General features: G+C 45.5%; 1 protein-coding gene across 8 annotated transcripts in view; it reads left to right on the forward strand.

Annotated features, from left to right (window-relative positions):
• The window catches only part of STXBP5L (syntaxin binding protein 5L), a 508,429-nt gene that overhangs the window by 262,665 nt on the left and 221,796 nt on the right, over positions 1 to 23,968 (forward strand). For all 8 annotated transcript variants that reach the window (XM_077479605.1, XM_077479606.1, XM_077479607.1 and 5 more), the window contains exons 6-9: positions 2,087 to 2,150; positions 16,157 to 16,240; positions 17,110 to 17,233; positions 20,694 to 20,772. In XM_077479605.1, the coding sequence (XP_077335731.1) occupies positions 2,087 to 2,150; positions 16,157 to 16,240; positions 17,110 to 17,233; positions 20,694 to 20,772 (351 nt within the window). The remainder of the gene's footprint in view (positions 1 to 2,086; positions 2,151 to 16,156; positions 16,241 to 17,109; positions 17,234 to 20,693; positions 20,773 to 23,968) is intronic.

A 23,968-nucleotide genomic window follows, 5' to 3' on the forward strand; every position in this document is an offset into this window, starting at 1 on the left:
CTGGTCACAGTGAGCAACTGTGGGCTTTCTCATCAGACCCTGAGATATGATTCGTCCTGGTGCCGCATATGTGGTCAATGGGGCAGAGGATGGGGTCAGCGGGACATAGGACAGGGTCAGCTGGGCAGAGGATGAGGTGGCACTGTTGGGCACTGATAGGTGGCACAGATGGGCACTGATGGGTGACACTGATGGGCATCAATAGGCGGCACTGATGGGCACTGATAGGCGCCACTGATGAGGAGGTAATGATTGACAGCACTGATGGGCACTGATAGGTAGCACTGATGAGCGGCACTGATAGGTGCCACTGATGGGCACTGATAGTTGGCACTGATGGGCATTAATAGGTGGCACTGATAGGCAGCACTAATGAGGAGGCACTAATTGGCAGCACTGAAGAGCACTGAGTGGCAGCACTGATGGGCACTGAGTGGCAGCACTTATAAGCAGCACTGATGGGCTACATTGATGGGCACTGATAGGCGGCACTCATGGGTACTGATAGGTGGGACTGATAGGTAGCACTAATGGGCATTGATAGGTTGCACTGATGAGGAGGCACTGAGTGGCAGCACTGATGGGCACTGAGTGGCAGCACTGATGGGCACTGAGTGGCAGCACTTATAAGCAGCACTGATGGGCACTGATAGGCGGCACTCATGGGTCCTGATGGGTGGCACTGATAGGCAGCACTGATGGGCACTGAGTGGCAGCACTGATGGGCACTGAGTGGCAGCACTGATGGGCACTGAGTGGCAGCACTGAGGGGCACTGATAGGCGGCACTCATAGGCAGCACTGATGAGCATTGATAGGTGGCACTAATGAGGAGGCATTGAGTGGCAGTACTGATGGGCATTGAGTGGCAGTACTGATGGGCACTGATAGGCGGCACTCATGGGTACTGATAGGTGGCACTGATAGGCAGCACTAATGGGCATTGATAGGTGGCAATGATGAGAAGGCACTGATTGGCAGCACTGTTGGGCACTGAATGGCAGCACTGGTGGGCCACTGTTGGGGCTGCGCTGATAATCAGGACACTGATTATCATTATAAATGTCTCCTTTCACACTGGCCAGTTACCGGCTCTCTCCTCTCCTCACAGTGTGATGGCGTGTGAGGAAAGGAATGCCGATAACTGGCAAGTGTGTTTACATTGTGATCAGCTGTGATCACAGAGCGTGCTGCGTGCATGCCACAGTGGGTGCGCGGCAGTCAAGGTTCTGGGTGAGCCATCATTGGCGAGGGACCTGGAGAGGGTGACTTAGGTGGGTATATTTGGAGGGGGGCTTAAGTTAGTATATCTGACTTTACATGGTACAGGAATGGGTTAGAGGTGGCTGGGAGGTAAACCCGGAGTGGGTTTTTAACCTGTTGCCGCCCGTGTAACACATGTGGCGGCAAAAGGCTTGGCTTTAATATCACTGGGCGGCCGATGTTTCTGTACTGAGCTCTCGTCTTCACTAACGAATAACAGCCGGTGGGACCCGGTCATGTGACAGCCAATCACAGAGGTTATAGGACGGGGAGCATTACGCAAAACACATGTAAAATCATTCAGGGAAATGCAGAAGATAAATGTGGTGTTTTATGGTGCGTTTCATTGTTTCATTGTTGCGCAACACTCAAAATGTGCGTATAGACGCGGCGCCTGATGCCGCACGCCATGATGCGAATGGAGTCGCATTCTTCCTGCACTGTAAACAATCCTGTTATACTCTGTAACTGTTGTCCTTACATTTGATTATTGTATGAAATTCAGAAAATCAGAGGAACTCTTCCTCTCTAATAAAGAATACCAAAACAAAAAAGAATATGCAAACATTGGAACGTCCATCGCCTGGCCACGGTTAAGCGCCATACATGCACATTCGGAAGGATTTCTGCGTTTTGCAGGGACTGATGTAACAATTATAAGGCAGAGTAAGATCTGATAAAATCCTGCATATAAATAAAACATTGTTAAAGCAGCTCAGAGTCTCCGGGGTGTGAAGTTGTGAAACTATATAAAAGTATCCTCATCTTGGTGTGACATTCGTGAACCATCTGAAATCACTCTGCTTCTTTGTTTCCTTTTGTAGATCTACCAAGACTCACCCGGGTCCAGTTGTACATTTAAGTGACACGCCAAGAGATGAAGGAAAGGTGAGACAATCTTCGTATTATACTCGGCTCAAAGAAAAGCAGTGCTTCCAAGAGGCCCTGTCTTAGAACCTGATCCCTCCGACACTCTGTATTCCACAAATATTCCATGTATAGTAGAGCTGGAAGATTTTCTCCCCAAAAAAAAAAAGCTGCAATTTAAAGAAAAAAAAAAAACTTGATTGACTATTCACATCAAGTTTTTTTTGATGGACACCGCGCCGGTCCTGCGGAGCTGCGGGCAGGAGTTTTTAGGCTGACACCGCGCCGGTCCTGCGGAGCTGCGGGCAGGAGCTTTTAGGCTGACACCGCGCCGGTCCTGCGGAGCTGCGGGTAGGAGCTTTTAGGCTGACACCGTGCCAGTCCTGCGGAGCTGCGGGTAGGAGTTTTTAGACTGACACCGCGCCGGTCCTGGTGAGAAAAAAAATCGATTTGCTGAAAATTTGAATCGATTTGACCTCTCACATTGATTCAAGATTCAAATCGATTTTTTTCCCCAGCCCTAATGTATAGATCAGTTTAAAGCTGCACTCCAGGATAAGCCAACATTATCTATATAAAGGGGGAATGTGTGTTCTCAGTTGAATCTACGCTCGGGCTCATACTGATGCAAGCTCAGGAATTGCAGCACATTCCTGTGGCGATTACACGCGGTGTCTCTGGGGTGCGATTTGAGCCATGGATTTGTATGGCTCAAATTGCACCACATTCGCACCAAACTCGCGCTCTTTTGTTTTTGTTTTTTTACCCACACCAGAATCGGATCGCATGCATGCCATCCGATTCTGCAAATCACACTGCGTTTTGCAAACCGATTTCAGGGCGTTGTTAACTTAACATACACTCCGCATTCGGTTCACATGGACAGGTTGCAATTTTGATGCGGTGCGAAACCCGCAGCAAATTCTCTGTGAATTTGCAGTGCATCTAGTGTGCACCAAGGCTTATGCCACGTACACACGAGCGGATTGTATGGCGTACTTAGTCCATCATACAATCCGACGGACAATCCGTGGTAGTTTCGACGGACTAAGTATGCCATACAGTCCGCCCGTGTGTACGCGGCACAAGGGTGATTAGTGTATTTCTTCCAAGTCTGTGCAGTAAACCAGTGTGATACTTTACCTCTGTGCAGGTGCTCCCTGTAATAAAGGATGGTCACGGTTGCTCTCTCTCCTAGTGCAGGGTGACTGCTCTAGTCTCTGCCCCCTCCTGTCGTTTTCTTCAGGCAGCCTGTAGTGGGTTGGGCCTGCTGGGCCCCTCCCACAGCTCTGGTCTCTCTCGTAGTGCAGGGTGACTGCTCTTGCCTCCGCCCCCTCCTGTAGTTTTCTCCATGAACCCTGTAGTGGGTGGGGCCTGCCAGGCCCCTCCCACAACTCTGCTCTCTCTCTCTCCTTGTGCAGGGTGATCTGTCTTGTCTCCGCCCCCTCCTGTAGTTTTCTCCATGCACCCTGTAGTGGGTTGGGCCTGCTGGGTCCTTCCCACATCTCTGCTCTCTGCACAGACTATGTGCAGCACAGTGATGATGTCACTAATATTTTCTATGGCAATATCTGGATTTGGAAATATGTTTGCTGCAAACAAATGGATTTATATCCTCTGTAGCTTTTGAGAAATACCATCCAGATTGTGTATATCTCTATATATATGTCATCGATGACCCATACCTTCCAACTTTTTGCAATGGAAACGAGGTCCCCTATTAGCAAAAGTATGTAGGCATAAGGCACGCCCCCTAAAGGAGAATTATAGATATATAAAAAAGATTATTTAAATCCATAGCTCCCAACTTTGTGAGACAGGAATGAGGGACACCTATTAGCAAAGTATGCAGGCATAGGACACACCCCCTGCCACACCCCCATTAAAGGAGAATTGCACAAAAAAATGATTGGTTAAACCCACAAGTGCTTTTTTTTTTCTTTTTTTTTTTTTTTACCACTACTATATACCTTTATATTGGCTTTTGAAATTTACAAATGCAGCAATTTAGAAATTGGGTGAAAGGTTTATCACTGGGAAACACTTTTTGAAAGATAAAAAGTGAATTTTATATAAAAACTATATAGATCAGACCAAAATGAGGAACAACTGAGGAGGAAAGAGGAACAGAGGGACTTTTTTTTCCAAATCAGGGACAGTCCTCCCAAATCAGGGACAGTCCCTCCAAGTCCCTCCAAATCAGGGACAGTCCCTCCAAATCAGGGACAGTCCCTCCAAATCAGGGACAGTCCTCCCAAATCAGGGACAGTCCCTCCAAGTCCCTCCAAATCTGGGACAGTCCCTCCAAATCAGGGACAGTCCCTCCAAATCAGGGACAGTCCTCCCAAATCAGGGACAGTTGGGAGCTATGCAACCCTCCCCCCTCCACTTCATGGTCTGCAATGACCTGAAGAGAAGCCATGACATAATAACCAAAAAATCTCAATTTTCCTTCCCAAGAAGTTAACTGGTTTGAGTAAGAGTGCTAGGGCTGTGTTTCCCCGCTAGGGATGCACGGGTGTTTTTATTATTATTGTTATTATACAGGATTTATATCGCGCCAACAGTTTACACCGCGCTTTACAACACGAGGGCAAACAGTACGGTTTCAATACAGGAGGAATCAGAGGCCCCTGCTCATTAGATCTTACAATCTAAAAGGTGTTTCCGTGCATCATCATGCAGGAAGTCCCGTGTATGTCGATTTGGGGCGCAGCTGCCGCACGGACACAGCTGCTGCTCCCAATGTGACATCCATTAGGGTGCAGGTCCCTGAACGCAGACCGTGTGTGTTTGGGGACCCGTACTCACATAGATGTCAGATTGGGAGCATCAACTGTGTCCATCTGCGTCCCCAATTGACATGAATTGAACTGCCCTCTAGAGGATGTATTGAACACCTGTGCACCCCCCTGCATGCCCATGGGGACAAACATGGCTCTCGCATGGGTGTACATTTAACCACTTGACCTCCAGGAGATTTACCCCAAATGACCAGGCCATTTTTTTGCAATCCGGCACTGCATTATTTTAACTGACAATTGCGCGGTCGTGCGCCGCTGTAGCCAAATACAATTATCATTTCTTTTCCACAAATAGAGCTTTCTTATGGTGTAATTTGATTACCTTTTGTGGTTTTTATTTTTTTGCGTTTATAAATAAAAAATCGAATTTCTTCATATATTTAGGCCAATATGTATTCTGTTTTTGGTAAAAAAAAAAAAAAAGATCCCAATAAGCGTATATTGATTGGTTTACTTGAATGTTATAGCATTTACAAACTATGGGATATATTTGTGGAATCTTACATCAGCGACTTATAGCGGGACTGCGGCGGGCAACCGGATACTAACTGACACTTTTGGCGCTTTGTGGGAACCAGTGACCCTAAGACCTCTTTCACTGGGTGGGGGGGGGGGCCGCAGAGCGCCCCCCTTTCCCAAAGCACCCGCCCACCCCCCATGTTGAGGGCATGCGGCCTGGTACGGTTCAGGGGGGGGCTCGCTCGCTTGTCCCTACCCCCTTTCCCGACAGGCCGGCCTGCGTGCTCGGATAAGGGTCTGGTATGGACCTTGGGGGGACCCCCCACACCGTTTTTTCGGTGTAGGGGGTTCCCCTTAAAATCCATACCAGGTGAACGGAGCTCGCAAGGTGTCAATCTCACCGATTAAAAGCAGCGAGATTGACTTCCTTTTCTAGTCCCGTCGTAACCCATCACATTCAAAATGTCTGTGTGTGGGCAAGTCCGTTCATTTGGAAGTCCGCCGTAACTCCGTTGAAAGTCCGTCGGGAAGACCGGCGGACCTAGTCTGCCGGGAAGTCCGGTCATGTGTGGGCAAGTCCGCACATTCTGAAAAGTCCGCCGGAAGACCGTTGGACCTAGTCTGCTGGAAAGTCCGGTCGTGTGTATGTGGCAAAATGCAAAAAGCACTAAAAATGCATGGGTGTGATTCAGGCCTTATACTATATAATGGGTAGATGATTTGTACATAGACAAGGGGATCTTTTTGAAGTTGTGTGTGTTTTCACATAACTTATTTGACTTTGGGCCCTCAGAGGATTTACATGACTGGCTCAGTGTTCTCTGTACGGCACTGCGGTATATATTAGAGCTATAAAATTGTATAATATTAATAGAGTGTGACTGTGGGAGGACATTAGAGTGTAAGCTCTTAAGGTAAAGAGACTGATGTGACCAGCTCTGTGACTGCTGTACATCACTGCGGTATATGTCAGAGCTTTATACAGTGCCTTGAAAAAGTATTCATACCCCTTGAAATTTCCCACATTTTGCCATGTTACAACCAAAAACGTCAATGTATTTTATTGGGATTTTATGTGATAGACCAACACAAAGTGGCACATAATTGTGAAGTGGAAGGAAAATGATACATGGTTCATCATTTTTTACAAATAAATATGTGAAAAGTGTGGGGGAGGGGCATTTGTATGGCGCCCCTCTGAGTCAATACTTTGTAGAACCCCCTTTCTCTACAAGTATTTTTGGGGATGTCTCTACCAGCTTTGCACATCTAGAGAGGACATTTCTGCCCATTCTTCTTCTTTGCAAAATATCTCAAGCTCTGTCAGATTGGATGGAGAGCATCTGTGAACATCAATTTTCAAGTCTTGCCACAGATTCTCAATGTGATTTAGGTCTGGACTGTGACTGGGCCATTCTAACACATGAATATGCTTTGATCTAAACCATTCCATTGTAGCTCTGGCTGCATGTTTCGGGTCGTTGTCCTGCTGGAAGGTGAACCTCCGCCCCGGTCTCAAGTCTTTAGAAGACTAACAGGTTTTCTTCATAGATTGTCCTGTATTTGTCTCCATCCATCTTCCCATCAACTCTGACTAGCTTCCCTGTCCCTGGTGAAGAAAAGCATCCCCACCACATGATGCTGCCACCACCATGTTTCACGGTGGGGATGGTGGGTTCAGGGCGATGTGCAGTGTTAGTTTTCCCCCCACACATAGCGTTTTGCTTTTAGGCCAAAAAGTTGAATTTTGGTCTCATCTGACCAGATCACCTTCTTCCACATGTTTGCTGTGTCCCCCACATGGCTTCTCACAAACTGCAAACAGGACTTCTTATGACTTTCTATCACCAATGTCTTTCTTCTTGTCACTCTTCCATAAAGGGCAGATTTGTGGAGAGACGACTAAGCCCTTGTACACACAGTCGGAGATTCCGACAACCAAATCCGGCGGATTCTGTCCGTCGGATTTTGTCCGACGGATCTTGTCCGAAACTGTTGCATACAAACGGTCGGACGAAGTTGTCGGAAAATTCAATCGTTCAGAACGTGATGACGTTATTTCGTTACGACGGGACTACGTTCAGGCTAGTAGCCAATAGCTTTGGTGTAGGAATTTGATCTGAGCATGCGTGGCACTTTGTCCGATCGGAATTCTCTACACATGATGGGAGTATGTCCGATCGGACCAGTTTGTCGGAAAATATTTCCAGCAAGTTGGAAAATTTGGTCCGACAGATATTCCGACGGAAACAGTCCGATGCATACCACACACAGTCGGATTATCCAACAAAACGGTCCGATAGGACACATTCCGACGGATTCTCCGACCGTGTGTACAAGGGCTAATAGTTGTCCTGTGGACAGATTCTCCCCCCTGAGCTGTGGATCTCTGCAGCTCCTCCAGAGTTACCATGGACCATTTGGCTTTTCTCTTATGAATGCTCTCCTTGCCCGGCCTGGTCAGTTTAGGTGGACGGCCATGTCTTGGTAGGTTTGCAGTTGTACCATACTCTTTCCATTTTCCGATGATGGATTGAACAGAGCTCCGTGAGATGCTCAAAGCTTGGGAGATTTTTTTATAACCGACCCCTGCTTTATACTTCTCCACAACTTTATCCCTGACCTGTCTGGTGTGTTCCTTGGCCTTCATGATGTGGTTTGCTCACTTAGGTTCTCTAAAGCCTTGTACACAGGATCGGAGAATCCGTCGGAATGCGTCTTATCGGACCGCGTCGTTGGATAATCCGACTGTGTGTGGTATGCATCGGACTGATTCCGTCCGAATCTCCGTCGGACCCAATTTTCCAACATGTTGGAAATATTTCCCGACCAACTGGGCCGGTCGGATCTAATCCGATCATGTGTTGAGCATTTTGATCGGACAAAGTGCCACGCATGCTCAGATCAAATTCCTACATCAAAGCTATTGGCTACTAGCCTGAACGTAGTCCCATCGTAACGAAATAACGTCATCACGTTCTGAAAGATCGGATTTTTCGCCAACTTTGTCCGACCGTGTGTATGCAACAGTTTCGGACAAGATCCGACGGACAAAATCCGACGGGCAAAATCCGACGGATTTGGTTGTGGAAATCTCCGACCGTGTGTACAGGGGCTCACAAGTCTCCGAGGCTTCACAGAACAGCTGTATTTATACTGAGATTAAATATACAGGTAGACTCTATTTACTAATTAGGCAACTTCTGAAGGCAATTGGTTCCACAAGATTTTAGTTAGGGGTATAAGTATAAAGGGGGTTGAATACAAATGACCCCCCCCCCCTCCCCCCACACACTTTTCAAATATTTATTTTAAAAAAAAATTGTGAGAACCATTTATCATTTTTTCATTTTCCAGAGCTTGAGAAGATTGGGCAAAAATGCCCCTCTCTAGATGTGCAAAGCTGGTAGAGACATCCCCAAAAAGACTCGCAGCTGTATTTGCAGAGAAAGGCGGTTCTACAAAGTATTGACTCCGGGGGGCGCCATACAAATGCCCCCCACACTTTTCACAGATTTATTTGTATCATTTATCATTTTCCTTCCACTTCACAATGATGTGCCACTTTGTGTTGGTCCATCACATAAAATAAAAAATACAATAAAATACATTTATGTTTTTGGTTGTAACATGGCAAAATGTGGGAAATTTCAAGGGGTATGAATACTTTTTCAAGGCACTGTAAATATATAATAATAATAGTGTGTGACTGTGGGGGGGGGGGGGGGGAGGGGGGATTAGAGTGTAAGCTCCTGATGTGACTGACTCAGTGTTCTCTGTACAGCACTGTGGTATATGTCAGAGCTCTATATACATGTATAATACTAATAGTGGGGGTGGGGGGGGGACATTGGAGTGTGAGCTCCTGATGTGAGTGGACTAGCTCTGTATATTCAATGTTTTTGTAATATATAAATTCAGGAAATAACAATGAAAGAAATACATTTTTAGTGATACATTAGTACACGATGACAGGTGAGCAGGGTGTAAACATTAGAAGAATCGCCCACAATTCCTCATGAATGGCGAGAATTTGCGTCCTTCCCTTTCATCTCTCTCTATAGCTGATTACCGGAGTGGAATATTGTGTTGTGTCTGGGGCATTGGAGCTCAGGGATCCCGGTGGCATCTCTTGTTTATTTATCTTGCTAATAGCACAGTATGGATTTTCCTCCTGTGCATGAATCGACCGTTGAGTTAGTTAACACTTCCCGCGCTGACACGAGCAACAGCGGCAGCAATACTACAGTTGCTGTAGTGAGTGATGCAGCGGTTCATGAAAAAAAAAAAAAAATTGCAGAGCGAATATTTTATTGGCTGATGAACAGCTTAATGACTGGGAGCATAGTGACGGGTGACAAACATCAGCGCTGCGGTGAGCTCACTTGAGGAACCTCGAAAAACAAAACATATGCAATGTATACTTTGGGGGTTGATTTATTAACCACTTGACCTCTGGAAGATTGACATAATGACATAAAATCCCCGATAAAATCCCCAATGACATAAAATCCCAGATAAAATCCCCAATGACATAAAATCCCAGATAAAGTCCCCAATGATGTAAAATACCCGATGAGATAAAGTACCCAATGACATAAAATACCAGATGACAGAAAATACCCAATAACATTAGATACCCAGTGATGTAAAATACCCGATGATATAAAATACCCCGATGTCATAAAATACCCAATAGCGTTAAAGACCCGATGATATAAAATACACCCCCAATGGTGTAAAATACCCGATGGTGTAAAATACCCAATGATATAAAATAACCGATGATATAAAATAACCGATGATATAAAATACCCGATGATATAAAATAGCCAATAGCGTAAAATACCCGATGATATAAAATACCCAATGATATAAAATAGCCAATAGCGTAAAATACCCGATGATATAAAATACCCGATGATATAAAATAGCCAATAGCGTAAAATACCCGATGATATAAAATACCCGATGATATAAAATAGCCAATAGCGTAAAATACACGATGATATAAAATACCCGATGATATAAAATAGCCAATAGCGTAAAATACCCGATGATATAAAATACCCAATGATATAAAATAGCCAATAGCGTAAAATACCCGATGGTGTAAAATACCCAATGATATAAAATAACCGATGATATAAAATAACCGATGATATAAAATAACCGATGATATAAAATACCCGATGATATAAAATAGCCAATAGCGTAAAATACCCGATGATATAAAATAACCGATGATATAAAATAGCCAATAGCGTAAAATACCCGATGATATAAAATACCCAATGACGCAAAATACCCAATGACATAAAATACCCAATGACATAAAATACCCGATAAAATCCCCAATGACATAAAATCTCCAATGATGTAAAATACCCGATGAGATAAAGTACCCAATGACATAAAATACCGGATGACATAAAATCCCCGATAAAATCCCCAATGACGTAAAAACCTAATGACAGAAAATACCCAATGACATTAGATACCCAATGTCATAAAATACCCCGATGTCATAAAATACCCCGATGTCATAAAATACCGATGATATAAAATACCTGATGACAGAGAATACCCAATGACATTAGATACCCAATGACGTAAAATACCCAATGACATAAAATACCCAATGACGTAAAATACCCAATGACATTAGATACCCAATGACGTAAAATACCCGATGTCATAAAATACCCCGATGTCATAAAATACCTGATGACAGAAAATACCCAATGACATTAGATACCCAATGACGTAAAATACCCAATGACATAAAATACCCAATGACGTAAAATACCCAATGACATTAGATACCCAATGACGTAAAATACCCGATGTCATAAAATACCCCGATGTCATAAAATACCTGATGACAGAAAATACCCAATGACATTAGATACCCAATGACGTAAAATACCCAATGACATAAAATACCCAATGACGTAAAATACCCAATGACATTAGATACCCAATGACGTAAAATACCCGATGTCATAAAATACCCCGATGTCATAAAATACCTGATGACAGAAAATACCCAATGACATTAGATACCCAATGATGGAAAATACCAGATGATATAAAATACCAGATGATATAAAATACCTGATGATATTAAATATCCAATGTCATAAAATACCCGATGATATAAATTATCTGATGATATAAAATACCCGATGACGTAAAATACCCGATGACGTAAAATACCAGATGATATAAAATACCCAATGACAAAATGTCTGATGATGTAAAAATACCCAATGACATAAAATGCCTGATGACATAAAAGCATGTAAAGAGAAATCTCCCCAGTAGGGATACTGACAGACGTAACAGCCACTAGTTCTAAATTTCACCCCTTCTACCCTCAAAAGAAAAACTCTGTGCTGCAGTTACTCCGCATTTCCTTTACACAGGGTTGTTAGGGGTCAGTATGTAGTACACTCACGTTACACCATTCCTCGACACACATTGATCCAGGCTTATTGGTAATGTAAGGTGATAGTCTCCAGCAAGGTTAAGGTAATGTAAGGTTATGACCGCCCTGCCCCCCAAACCAATCCCCCCGCCACACTCTTTACTGGCACAATCCACTGGAAACTGCACTGGAATATGATTAGTAATTGAATTTTCCTGTGTGTTGTACATCCAGCATGAAGAGTATTGATTTCACAGTAATACACCTGAGAGTCTCCACTGAGCTCCCTGACACTGTCTTTTCCACGACTTAAAGCCTCGTGATGCACACTGGATGATTTTTAACTGGCTATTTTTCTTTTCCTGCCTAAAAACGCCCCTGCAGGTTGGCCTATGTGTCCCTGCAGGTTGGCCTATGTGTCCCTGCAGGTTGGCCTATGTGTCCCTGCAGGTTGGCCTATGTGTCCCTGCACGTTGGCCTATGTGTCCCTGCACGTTGGCCTATGTGTCCCTGCACGTTGGCCTATGTGTCCCTGCACCTATGTGTCCCTGCACGTTGGCCTATGTGTCCCTGCACCTATGTGTCCCTGCACGTTGGCCTATGTGTCCCTGCACCTATGTGTCCCTGCACGTTGGCCTATGTGTCCCTGCACCTATGTGTCACTGCACCTATGTGTGCCTGCATGTTGGCCTATGTGTCACTGCACCTATGTGTCCCTTCGTGTTGGCCTATGTGTCACTGCACCTATGTGTCCCTGCATGTTGGCCTATGTGTCACTGCACCTATGTGTCCCTGCATGTTGGCCTATGTGTCACTGCATGTTGGCCTAAATGTCACTGTACCTATGTGTCCCTGCGTGTTGGCCTATGTGTCCCTGCGTGTTGGCCTATGTGTCCCTGCGTGTTGGCCTATGTGTCCCTGCAGGTTGGCCTATGTGTCCCTGCAGGTTGGCCTATGTGTCCCTGCAGGTTGGCCTATGTGTCCCTGCAGGTTGGCCTATGTGTCCCTGCAGGTTGGCCTATGTGTCCCTGCACCTATGTGTCCCTGCACGTTGGCCTATGTGTCCCTGCACCTATGTGTCCCTGCACGTTGGCCTATGTGTCCCTGCACCTATGTGTCCCTGCACGTTGGCCTATGTGTCCCTGCACCTATGTGTCACTGCACCTATGTGTGCCTGCATGTTGGCCTATGTGTCACTGCACCTATGTGTCCCTTCGTGTTGGCCTATGTGTCACTGCACCTATGTGTCCCTGCGTGTTGGCCTATGTGTCACTGCACCTATGTGTCCCTGCAGGTTGGCCTATGTGTCCCTGCAGGTTGGCCTATGTGTCCCTGCACGTTGGCCTATGTGTCCCTGCACGTTGGCCTATGTGTCCCTGCACGTTGGCCTATGTGTCCCTGCACCTATGTGTCCCTGCATGTTGGCCTATGTGTCCCTGCAGGTTGGCCTATGTGTCCCTGCAGGTTGGCCTATGTGTCCCTGCACGTTGGCCTATGTGTCCCTGCACGTTGGCCTATGTGTCCCTGCACGTTGGCCTATGTGTCCCTGCACCTATGTGTCCCTGCACGTTGGCCTATGTGTCCCTGCACCTATGTGTCCCTGCACGTTGGCCTATGTGTCCCTGCACCTATGTGTCCCTGCACGTTGGCCTATGTGTCCCTGCACCTATGTGTCCCTGCAGGTTGGCCTATGTGTCCCTGCACGTTGGCCTATGTGTCCCTGCACGTTGGCCTATGTGTCCCTGCACGTTGGCCTATGTGTCCCTGCACCTATGTGTCCCTGCACGTTGGCCTATGTGTCCCTGCACCTATGTGTCCCTGCACGTTGGCCTATGTGTCCCTGCACCTATGTGTCCCTGCACGTTGGCCTATGTGTCCCTGCACCTATGTGTCACTGCACCTATGTGTGCCTGCATGTTGGCCTATGTGTCACTGCACCTATGTGTCCCTGCATGTTGGCCTATGTGTCACTGCATGTTGGCCTAAATGTCACTGTACCTATGTGTCCCTGCATGTTGGCCTATGTGTCCCTGCGTGTTGGCCTATGTGTCCCTGCGTGTTGGCCTATGTGTCCCTGCGTGTTGGCCTATGTGTCCCTGCATGTTGGCCTATGTGTCACTGCACCTATGTGTCCCTGCATGTTGGCCTATGTGTCCCTGCGTGTTGGCCTATGTGTCCCTGCGTGTTGGCCTATGTGTCCCTGCGTGTTGGCCTATGTGTCCCTGCGTGTTGGCCTATGTGTCTATACACGCCTAGATGTTTAGCGGCAGAAAAACCCCACTGCCAGCGTATCCAGAAGCAGGCGTGACGCATGTAAATGCAATAAACACACATTAACACTAGGTGTGTCAAATGCTTGAGTGTTAATTAATTTCAATGACCAGAATACATTTTTTATGAAATTAACGCTTTGACGCGCCTAAATGCACATAGACACGTTTACAAGCATCACACTTTTTTTTTATGCTAAGACGCTGGTGCCAGGAGGAAAGGTGTCTAGGAGAGATGGGCATATGCCCAGTGTGCATGAAGACTTAAGATGAACTCCAGGGACAAAACGATCTTTATCCTTTTAGTAGGGCTCCACCCCACTGCAAGGGCTACCTGTTTTCCCAGGGGATGATGAATAAGGTGATATATCTTTTCCTTCACCTTTTGCTTCATTCTCTTTATGAAACCAGTCGTTGCACGTACATGAGTGCCCCAGGGGTGTCTGACCGCTGTGTTTACTACCAGAAGCCGCTCAGTGCAGAACACTTCTCATTCATACACTGTCCAACACAGCTGAGGCTGCAGAGAAAGGGACTGGGGAATCTCTAACTTCTGTCCCAAAAGTGAGACATCAGGGGGGCTGTTTAGACCCCTGATATATCACCAAAGACTCCCAACAGGGCTGTTAAATGTTTTAAATGAATATTCAAATACATAAAATTCTTAGCAAATTGTCACATCTGCTTAGTCTTACCCTCCTGTTTAGTTACCTGGTCACATAGTATTACCCACCTGGTTACCTGTTCACATCTACATAGCCCTACCCACCTGTCTGGTTACCTGGTCACATCTACATAGTCTTACCCACCTGGTAGCTTGGTCACATCTACATAGTCCTACCCACCTGGTTACCTGGTCACATCTACATAGTCTTACCCACCTGTTTGGTTACATGGTCACATCTACATAGTCTTACCCACCTGGTAGCCTGGTCACCTCTACAAAGTCTTAGCCACTTGGTTACCTGTTCCCATCTACATAGTCCTACCCACTGTCCGGTTACCTGATAACATCTACATAGTCTTACCCACCTGGTTACCTGGTCACATATACATAGTCTTACCCACCTGTCTGGTTGCCTGGTCACATCTACATAGTCTTACCCACCTGGTAGCCTGGTCACATCTACATGGTCTTATCCGCTTGGTTACCTGTTCACATATACATAGTCTTACCCACCTGTCTGGTTACCTGGTCACATCTACATACTGTAGTCTTACCAACCTGGTAGCCTGGTCACATCTACATAGTCTTACTCACTTGGTTACCTGTTCACATCTACATAGTCCTACCCACCTGTTTGGTTACGTGGTCACATCTACATAGTCATAGTCACCTGGTAGCCTGGTCACATCTACATAGTCTTACCCACCTGTCTGGTTACCTGGTCATGTCTACATAGTCTTACCCACCTGGTAGCTTGGTCACATCTACATAGTCTTAGCCACTTGGTTACCTGTTCACATCTACATAGTCCTACCCACCTGTTTGGTTACCTGGCCACATCTACATAGTCTTACCCACCTGGTAGCCTGGTCACATCTACATAGTCTTAGCCACTTGGTTACCTGTTCACATCTACATAGTCCTACCCACTGTCCGGTTACCTGATCACATCTACATAGTCTTACTCACTTGGTTACCTGTTCACATATACATAGTCTTACCCACCTGTCTGATTACCTGGTCACATCTGCATAGTCTTACCCACCTGGTAGCCTGGTCACATCTACATGGTCTTACCCACTTGGTTACCTGTTCACATATACACAGTCTTACCCACCTGTCTGGTTACCTGTTCACATATACATAGTCTTACCCACCTGTCTGATTACCTGGTCACATCTGCATAGTCTTACCCACCTGGTAGCCTGGTCACATCTACATGGTCTTAGCCACTTGGTTACCTGTTCACATATACACAGTCTTACCCACCTGTCTGGTTACCTGATGACATCTACATAGTCTTACCCACCTGTCTGGTTGCCTGGTCACATCATCACAATGTCTGTAGGTTATATACCTTCATACCGAAATAAAGAAGGACATTTTTCTCTTTCCAGTTACTCATAGGATATGAAAGTGGGACAATTGTACTTTGGGACTTGAAATCGAAAAGAGCTGAACTCCGGTTTTACTATGATGAGGTGAGCCTGATATCTGCACGTTACATCTCACCCTCCACACACTGCTTCACAAACAGTCAGGTTCTTAACACTTTGCTTTTGCCATATGTTGCAACATAAGCTGTCCATCCAAGTGGATCAGACATCAGGCATAACATCTGGAAGATGTGAAGTGACTGGTTTTATACTATATATTTACATTTGATGTTATACACCAGTGTGGAAAGAGCAGCATAACAAGGCCTGGTCACCAACACTTAAAGCTGGATTCCAGGAATTCAGCTCCTTTGTAAAAAGCGAAGGCACGCTATGGGTTAAGTCCAAGATGCTGCATGATATCCCCTGGGCTTATCCTTATTACATCTGACAGATTTATTGCACTCTCTAAGTGGTTGCAGCTGCTATCCCTGCTCCTAGCTTCCTTCTGCCCAATCACAGAAGCCTTTGTATTATGTGAACTCATACCCAATCACAGAAGCCTTTTGTATTATGTGAACTCATTCACAAAATACAAAGGCTTCTCTGAATTGGCAGCAGAGGGTAGGAGTGGGCATAGCTACTCTGTTTGCCTCTCTCTCCTTTCTCACAGCACCAGAGTGTCAGTGTATGTTCCGGGAGAGCTTTAAAGGTGTCTGATGTAAATAATGGAGATAAGTTCAGGAGAGGTCATGCACCTCTTCGGACTTAACTCATAGCATGCCTGCACTTTTTACAAAGTGGCCGAAGTCCAGGAATTCAGCTTTAATATTGCAAGTTTGCAAAACAATGCTAAGTAAACACACTGAAGTATATACCTTCTATATGTAATAATGGCTGAATTATGTACTGTATGTAACCTGTTTGTGGTGAACCAATGATATCTCACTATGCGGCTGAATTTCTATTTCCAGGCAATTCATTCTATAGGCTGGCACCATGAAGGACGCCAGTTCATGTGCAGTCACTCAGACGGCAGCCTCACTGTATGGAACATGAAGAACCCTGCCAGGCCCTTTCAAGTCACTATTCCCCATGGTAAGTGTAAGCCTTTCATCCCCGGTTGCAGTCCCCAGGCTTATAAAACAATATCCCTACCAAAATCCGAACCTTATAAATGGAGTCCCTGTATGGAATATTAAGCAGAAAGATACCTTTAGATTTACAAGCAAGGCAGGAGAGAAGTGAACAGGAAGTCGCATCACTGGACAAAGGCGTCACATGTTCACTGCCCCCCCTCCATCTAATCTCACCTTCTAATTGGCCAAAGCCCTGTTCCCATTACCGTATTTATCGGCGTATAACACGCACAGGCATATAACACACACCTTAATTTTAAGAGGGAAGTTTCAGGAAAAAAAAATCAATTTTAAATAAGGAACTTTTAAGCACAAAAAGGGTCAGTGCCCATCTGCAGCCTCACCATTGCCATCAATGCAGCCAGATCAATGCCCATCTGCAGCTTCACAAGTGCCAGGGCTGTCTTTAAGGCAGGGCAAAAGGGGCAGCTGCCCTGGGCCCTGTCATTGTTGTGGGGCCCAAAACAGCTGCCTCATACTTGTCAACTATCCAGGTTTAAATTCCCTTGTCCCTTGAAGTTTTATTCCTGTGCTGTGTCCTAATATCTGTGTGAAGTGCTGGTTCTAATGCTGCCCAGCTCTGCCCTATTGTTGTGTGCAAGTGACTCACCTGCAGACCCTATGTTTACATATAAATAAACGACATTCATATGTAAATAGCGGACGACAATACTAAGTAAATACCTGCGGCTGGCGGCATTGATATGTAAATTAATGTGGCATTCCTATGTATATCATGCTCCCCTGCTGTGAGGAGGTGATGTGCTGTAACCTCTAGCAACTAATCAGTGAGCCGTAACGTGTGCTGTAACCTCTAGCAACTAGTCAGTAAGCAATAATGATATGCTGTAACTGCTGGCAACCAATCGCAATTGCTGCCTGATCTGATACAGGAAACTGATTTTAGGTCTAGCTGCTATTTATTGTATGTCTCAGAGCAGGTGGAGAGGGAAATTGCATGGGGGGGGCAAGAAAATTTTTGCCCAGGGCCCAATCTATATTAAATAGGGCCCTGACAAGTGCCATCAATGCAGCCTCATCAGTCCACATCAATGCAGCCTCACCATTGCCATCAATGCAGCAGCCTCACCATTGCCATCAGTGTAGCCTGATCGATGCCCATCTGCAGCCATTTAAGTGAGAATCTCCTATGATAGACAGAACAGTGGTCCAATGGCGGCTCAGGAGACGGGACTTCCTATTACAGAGGGCGCCAAGTAAACAGGAGATTCTCACTCTATGTAATCTGATGGAGCTTTTCCTGCCCCCTTCTTTGTCCCCTCCGAGGCAGCTAAAATTGAAGTATCGGTGTATAACACGCACACGCTATTTGCACCCGATTTTCATGGTGAAAAAGTGAGTGTTATACGCCGTTATACAGTATTTATTCTTAAAGCGGTTATAGACCCAAATCCAAAAATGTAATAAATTTCAGCTTACCGATCATTAGACTTGATAAAGTCAGATCACTGTAATCACCCCTACCATTGGTAAATTGTTTGTTCACTTGAAGCCACATGATTTCAAAGTTGCAAGTCGGTACAGATGTCTATGCAAGTCGCACTTAAACTTGCAAAAAAAGTTTTGCAACAACTACTTTCAAAAAAGCCGATTCCAGCATTGTTCAGGACTCCCGCCAGCCGGTGGACGTGTCGGCTGGTCGCTCGGGTCCCCTGGTCGGATGGGAGACCCGAGTGGAGCAGCAGAAGGCGGCGGGAGGGCATCCCTTCCTGCTGCTTGAGATAATGGCCGAGCAGCTACATAGCCACATCGGTTGTTATCACTTGAGAGCTGACCGCCAGCTCTAAAAATGCCTCTGGCTACAGGCTGCACCCCGGTATAACCAATTCAACAAAATGATGTACAGGTACGTGATTTTGCATGAAGTGGTTAAAGTGGTTGTAAACCCTTACAACACACTTTGACCTACAGGTAAGCCTAGATTAAGGCTTACCTGTAGGTCCAAGAAATATCTCCTAAACCTATACGGTTTAGGAGATATTTGCCCGAAGACAGGCACCGTAGACAGCGGCGCGCAGGCGCACTGAGCGCGGCATCTTCAACGACAGAGATGCCGCGCGTGTCGGCTCCCGTGCGCATGCACGGGTGTGACGACATCGCGGCTTTGCCGAATGACAGCGGCGGAGCTGCGAGACCCCACCGAGAAGATGGATGCGCCCGACTACAGGGGACAGCGGTGACTTCGCTGGCTCCTGTGTCAGGTAAGTAACACATAATGGGCTACTATACGATGCGATGCGATGCATAGTAGTCCATTATGCTTTGCCTTTGCAGGGAATGAAAGAGGAAGTAAACCCATCAGGGTTTACTTCCTCTTTAACTAAAGATGCTGTTTTGCCACAGAGTCCCCCCATAAAGGCGTGGCCAGGCAATCAGACCAGACAATTGCCTGATGCAGCTCTGGAGACAAGAATAGCCTATTCCAGTTCTGGCTGCGGTATTTAGACTTGTGTATAAGGAATAGACAACCCCCAAGCTTACTCTTTTTGCAATATGACCCCTCAAGAACTTGGTCAGTTAACAATCACACATTCCTATAAAGATGAGTCATTCAAGGTAACCAGAATAACCAGGATATTAGGGGCTTTATTAGATATTTGTGAGGCCCACCTTAATAAGAAAAATTAAATAAGCAAATCAACAAGTCGCACCGGTGTGACCGAGGACTACATCTCCAGGACAGCTTGTTCTGTTAAAAAAAAAAACAGACTAAAGGCCCGTACACACGGTCGGACTTTTTGACAACAAACATGCAAATTAGCTGTTTTGGAGCAACATCCGACTGTGTGTACGCTCCATCGGACAAACTTTTTCTGTTTTCATCGGACTTTTGTTGGCTGTGCGAACGGACAAACTTTCTGGCAACAAAAGTCCGATGGAGCAAAGTCCTACCGTGTGTACGCAAAAGCATCGGACTTTTGTACAAGGTACAAACACGCATGCTCAGAACCATTGCAAACGATCAGACTACAATACAGAAGTTGACCAAAGGTGGCGCTGGAGTCATTGAACGTCCTCTTTTGAAGTGGCGTCCATACGTTGTGACGTCACCACGTTCGTGTTTGTTGTCAAAAAGTCCGACCGTGTGTATGCAATACAAACTTGTGGACAACACACTTTGTACAAAAGTCCACGGAAAAGTTTGTACAAGTCCGACCGTGTGTATGGGGCTTTACTGGTCATATCACCAGGTGAAAATAGAGGAAAGAAAGCCTAAAATAAAAAAAGAAAACGAATGCAGCCATGACAAATAAGAGTTGGTAAGTTGCAGTATAATAAATGTTTGCATTTGGGTTTATTACCACTTTACAAATCGTATGCATGCATTAGATAAGAAGCCGTTCGCAGTCTCTCTGTTACTTTTCTATATATATATGTTTGTGTTTTGTTTCATACAGGGAAGAATCAAAGAGATGGAAGGAAACCTGAATCCTGTAGACCAATATTAAAGGTTGAATACAAAACCTGTAAAAACAGGTACGCTTGTATAATATTAGAAGTATGGTGAGCGTCTGTATACTGCAGTAGAATATATAACAAATGGTGATATGTCTGCAGATAGACCCCCCCCTGCTCATTCTTCACACTGACATCACCCGAGACGGTACTGCGTATACATTGACAGCATTATGAATGGCCCTAATGCGTGCATTAAATCTGGATGTAGCAGTGACATTAAAGCCCTGCATTAGATGTAAGGGATATCTTTTTTGCTTGATTATGTCTAAGGCAGCAGTCTCCAAACTACGGCATTTTGCTTGCCTTTATCTGGCCCTTGGGGCAGTATTCCATCCACTGACACCAGCGATAGGGCACTATTTCTTCCAATGGCACCAATGATGGGGTAGAATTCCATTGACTTCAACAATCGGGGCAGAATTCCTTCCATTGATACCAAAGATGGGGTAGAATTCCTTCTATCGACTCCAGTGATGGGGCACTATTCCTCCCACTGACACCAATAATAGGGCAGAACTCCTACTGACACCAACAATGGGGCAGAATTCCTTCCATTGACACCAATGATGGGGCACTATTTCTTCCATGGACACCAACTATGGGGCACAATTCCTTCCATTGACACCAACAATGGGGCACTATTCCCTCCATGGAAACCAACGATGGGGCACTATTCCCTCCATTGACATCAACAATGGGGCAGAATTCCTTCCATTGATACCAACGATGGGGCAGAATTATTTCCATTGACACCAATGACGGGGCACTATTCCCTCCATTAACATAAACAATGGGGCAGAATTCCTTCCATTGACACTAATGATGGGGCATAACTCTTTCCATTGACACCAATGATGGGGCACTATTCCTCCCACTGACACCAATAATAGGGCAGAACTCCTTCTACTGACACCAAGAATGGGGCAGAATTCCTTCCATTGAAGGAAGAACTGATGGGGCAGAACTCATTTAATTGACACCAATGATGGGGCACTATTTCCTCCATGGACACCAACGATGGGGCACTATTCCCTCCATTGACATCAACAATGGAGCAGAATTCCTTACATTGACACCAATGATGGGGCAGAATTCTTTCCATTGACACCGATGATGGGACACTATTCCCTCCATTAAAATCAACAAGGGGGCAGACTTCCTTCTATTGACACTAATGATGGGGCAGAACTCTTTCCGTTGACACCAACAATGGGGCACTATTCCTTCCATTGACACCAACAATGGGGCACTATTCCCTCCATGGAAACCAACGATGGGGCACTATTCCCTTTATTGACATCAACAATGGGGCAGAATTCCTTCCATTGATACCAACGATGGGGCAGAATTATTTCCATTGACACCAATGACTGGCACTATTCCCTCCATTAACATCAACAATGGGGCAGAATTCCTTCCATTGACACTAATGATGGGGCAGAACTCTTTCCATTGACACCAATGATGGGGCACTATTCCTCCCACTGACACCAATAATAGGGCAGAACTCCTTCTACTGACACTAAGAATGGGGCAGAATTCCTTCCATTGACACCAATGATGGGACAGAGCTCATTTAATTGACACCAATGATGGGGCACTATTTCCTCCATGGACACCAACGATGGGGCACTATTCCCTTTATTGACATCAACAATGGGGCAGAATTCCTTCCATTGGCACCAATGATGGGGCAGAATTCTTTCCATTGACACCGATGATGGGGCACTATTCCCTCCATTGAAATCAACAAGGGGGCAGACTTCCTTCTATTGACACTAATGATGGGGCAGAACTCTTTCTGTTGACACCAACAATGGGGCACTATTTCTTCCATTGACACCAACAATGGGGCTCTATTCCCTCCATTGACACCAGCTATAGGGCACTATTCCTCTCGCTGACAGTAAAGATAGAGCATTGAATACTACAGGACATTTTCTACTCCCACTGGCCCTAGTCTGGCCGCCCTAATGTCTGTAGGATAGTAAACTGACCCAATTTTAAATTGTAAAAAAATAAAAAAAACACTGACATTGTTCACCCCCCCACCCCCCAATAAGAGAGCATTGTAAAAAAAAAAAAAAAAAAAATTGATAAAAAATAGTAATTATAATAAATATATATATATATATATATATATATATATATATATATATATATATATACAAAAAAACTATAAATTGTAAAAAATAATAAAAAAAATAATTGTAGAAAATAAATTGTAAAAAAACAAGTTAAAACTACTGGCACAATCTACGCCTCTTCAGTGGCCATTACTGCCGCTGTCACATAACATAAAAAAAAAGTATCGGTAATCGGTATCGGCAATCGGTATCGGTACTTGTACTCGGTCTTAAAGGGGTTGTAAACCTTTGTGTTTTTTCACCCTACTGCATACTCTTGCATGAAGGTGAAAAAACACCTGTCAGTGACCCCCCCCCCCCCATTTTACCATTTTACATACCTGAACCCTCAAACTTGACCCACGGGGACGCCCTGTCTCTCAGCCTGGGGTTCTCGGCTCTGGATTGGATAGATTGATAGCAGCGCAGCCATTGGCTCCCGCGGCTGTCAATCAAATCCAATGACGTGTGCATCAGGGGGGGGGGGGGGGGGGCGGCCCGAGTCCTGTATTCGCCCTCTATGGGCGTCGAATGATGGACTCAGGAGCGCGCCCGCAAGGTTACCCCTTCGGAGAAGCTGATGTGGGGAGGAGCCACGAGAGCCACCGGGGGGACCCCAGAAGAGTGGGTCCTGGGGCCACACTGTGCAAAATGAGCTGTACAGTGGAGGTAAGTATGATATGTTTGTTATTTTTTTTTATTTTATTTTACCTTTTACAATCACTTTAATAAAAGTGGTATCGGTGCCACCCTACCATCTGTGAAATATGAAATGCAGGTACCTCAGTCTTGTAGGACACGCATTCTGTGATCAAATAGAGCCTGCCGGCTGAAGATGTCCATTTTTCTGCAAAAAAAAAAAAAATTGACCGGCCGTAGTTTTCATTCTTCCCTACGTCAGCTTCCAGTCCTCATAAATGGACCCCGCGTGTGCCCACTGCAGGTCTGGTGATGTTATTTTATCTCGGACACAGCACAGGCACACTGCCCCCACATCTGAAGGATTTACAATGAATTTATTCCCTGAAAGAGAAGGTTAGAGTGGCTCCGCTATGCGGTATTTGTAGAGCACTTCAAAAAGATCTACA

Source organism: Lithobates pipiens, unplaced genomic scaffold (genome assembly GCF_037356315.1).
Source record: "Lithobates pipiens isolate NorthernLeopardFrog02 unplaced genomic scaffold, aLitPip1_a1.2 Scaffold_16, whole genome shotgun sequence".
Classification (NCBI taxonomy): Eukaryota; Metazoa; Chordata; class Amphibia; order Anura; family Ranidae; genus Lithobates; species Lithobates pipiens.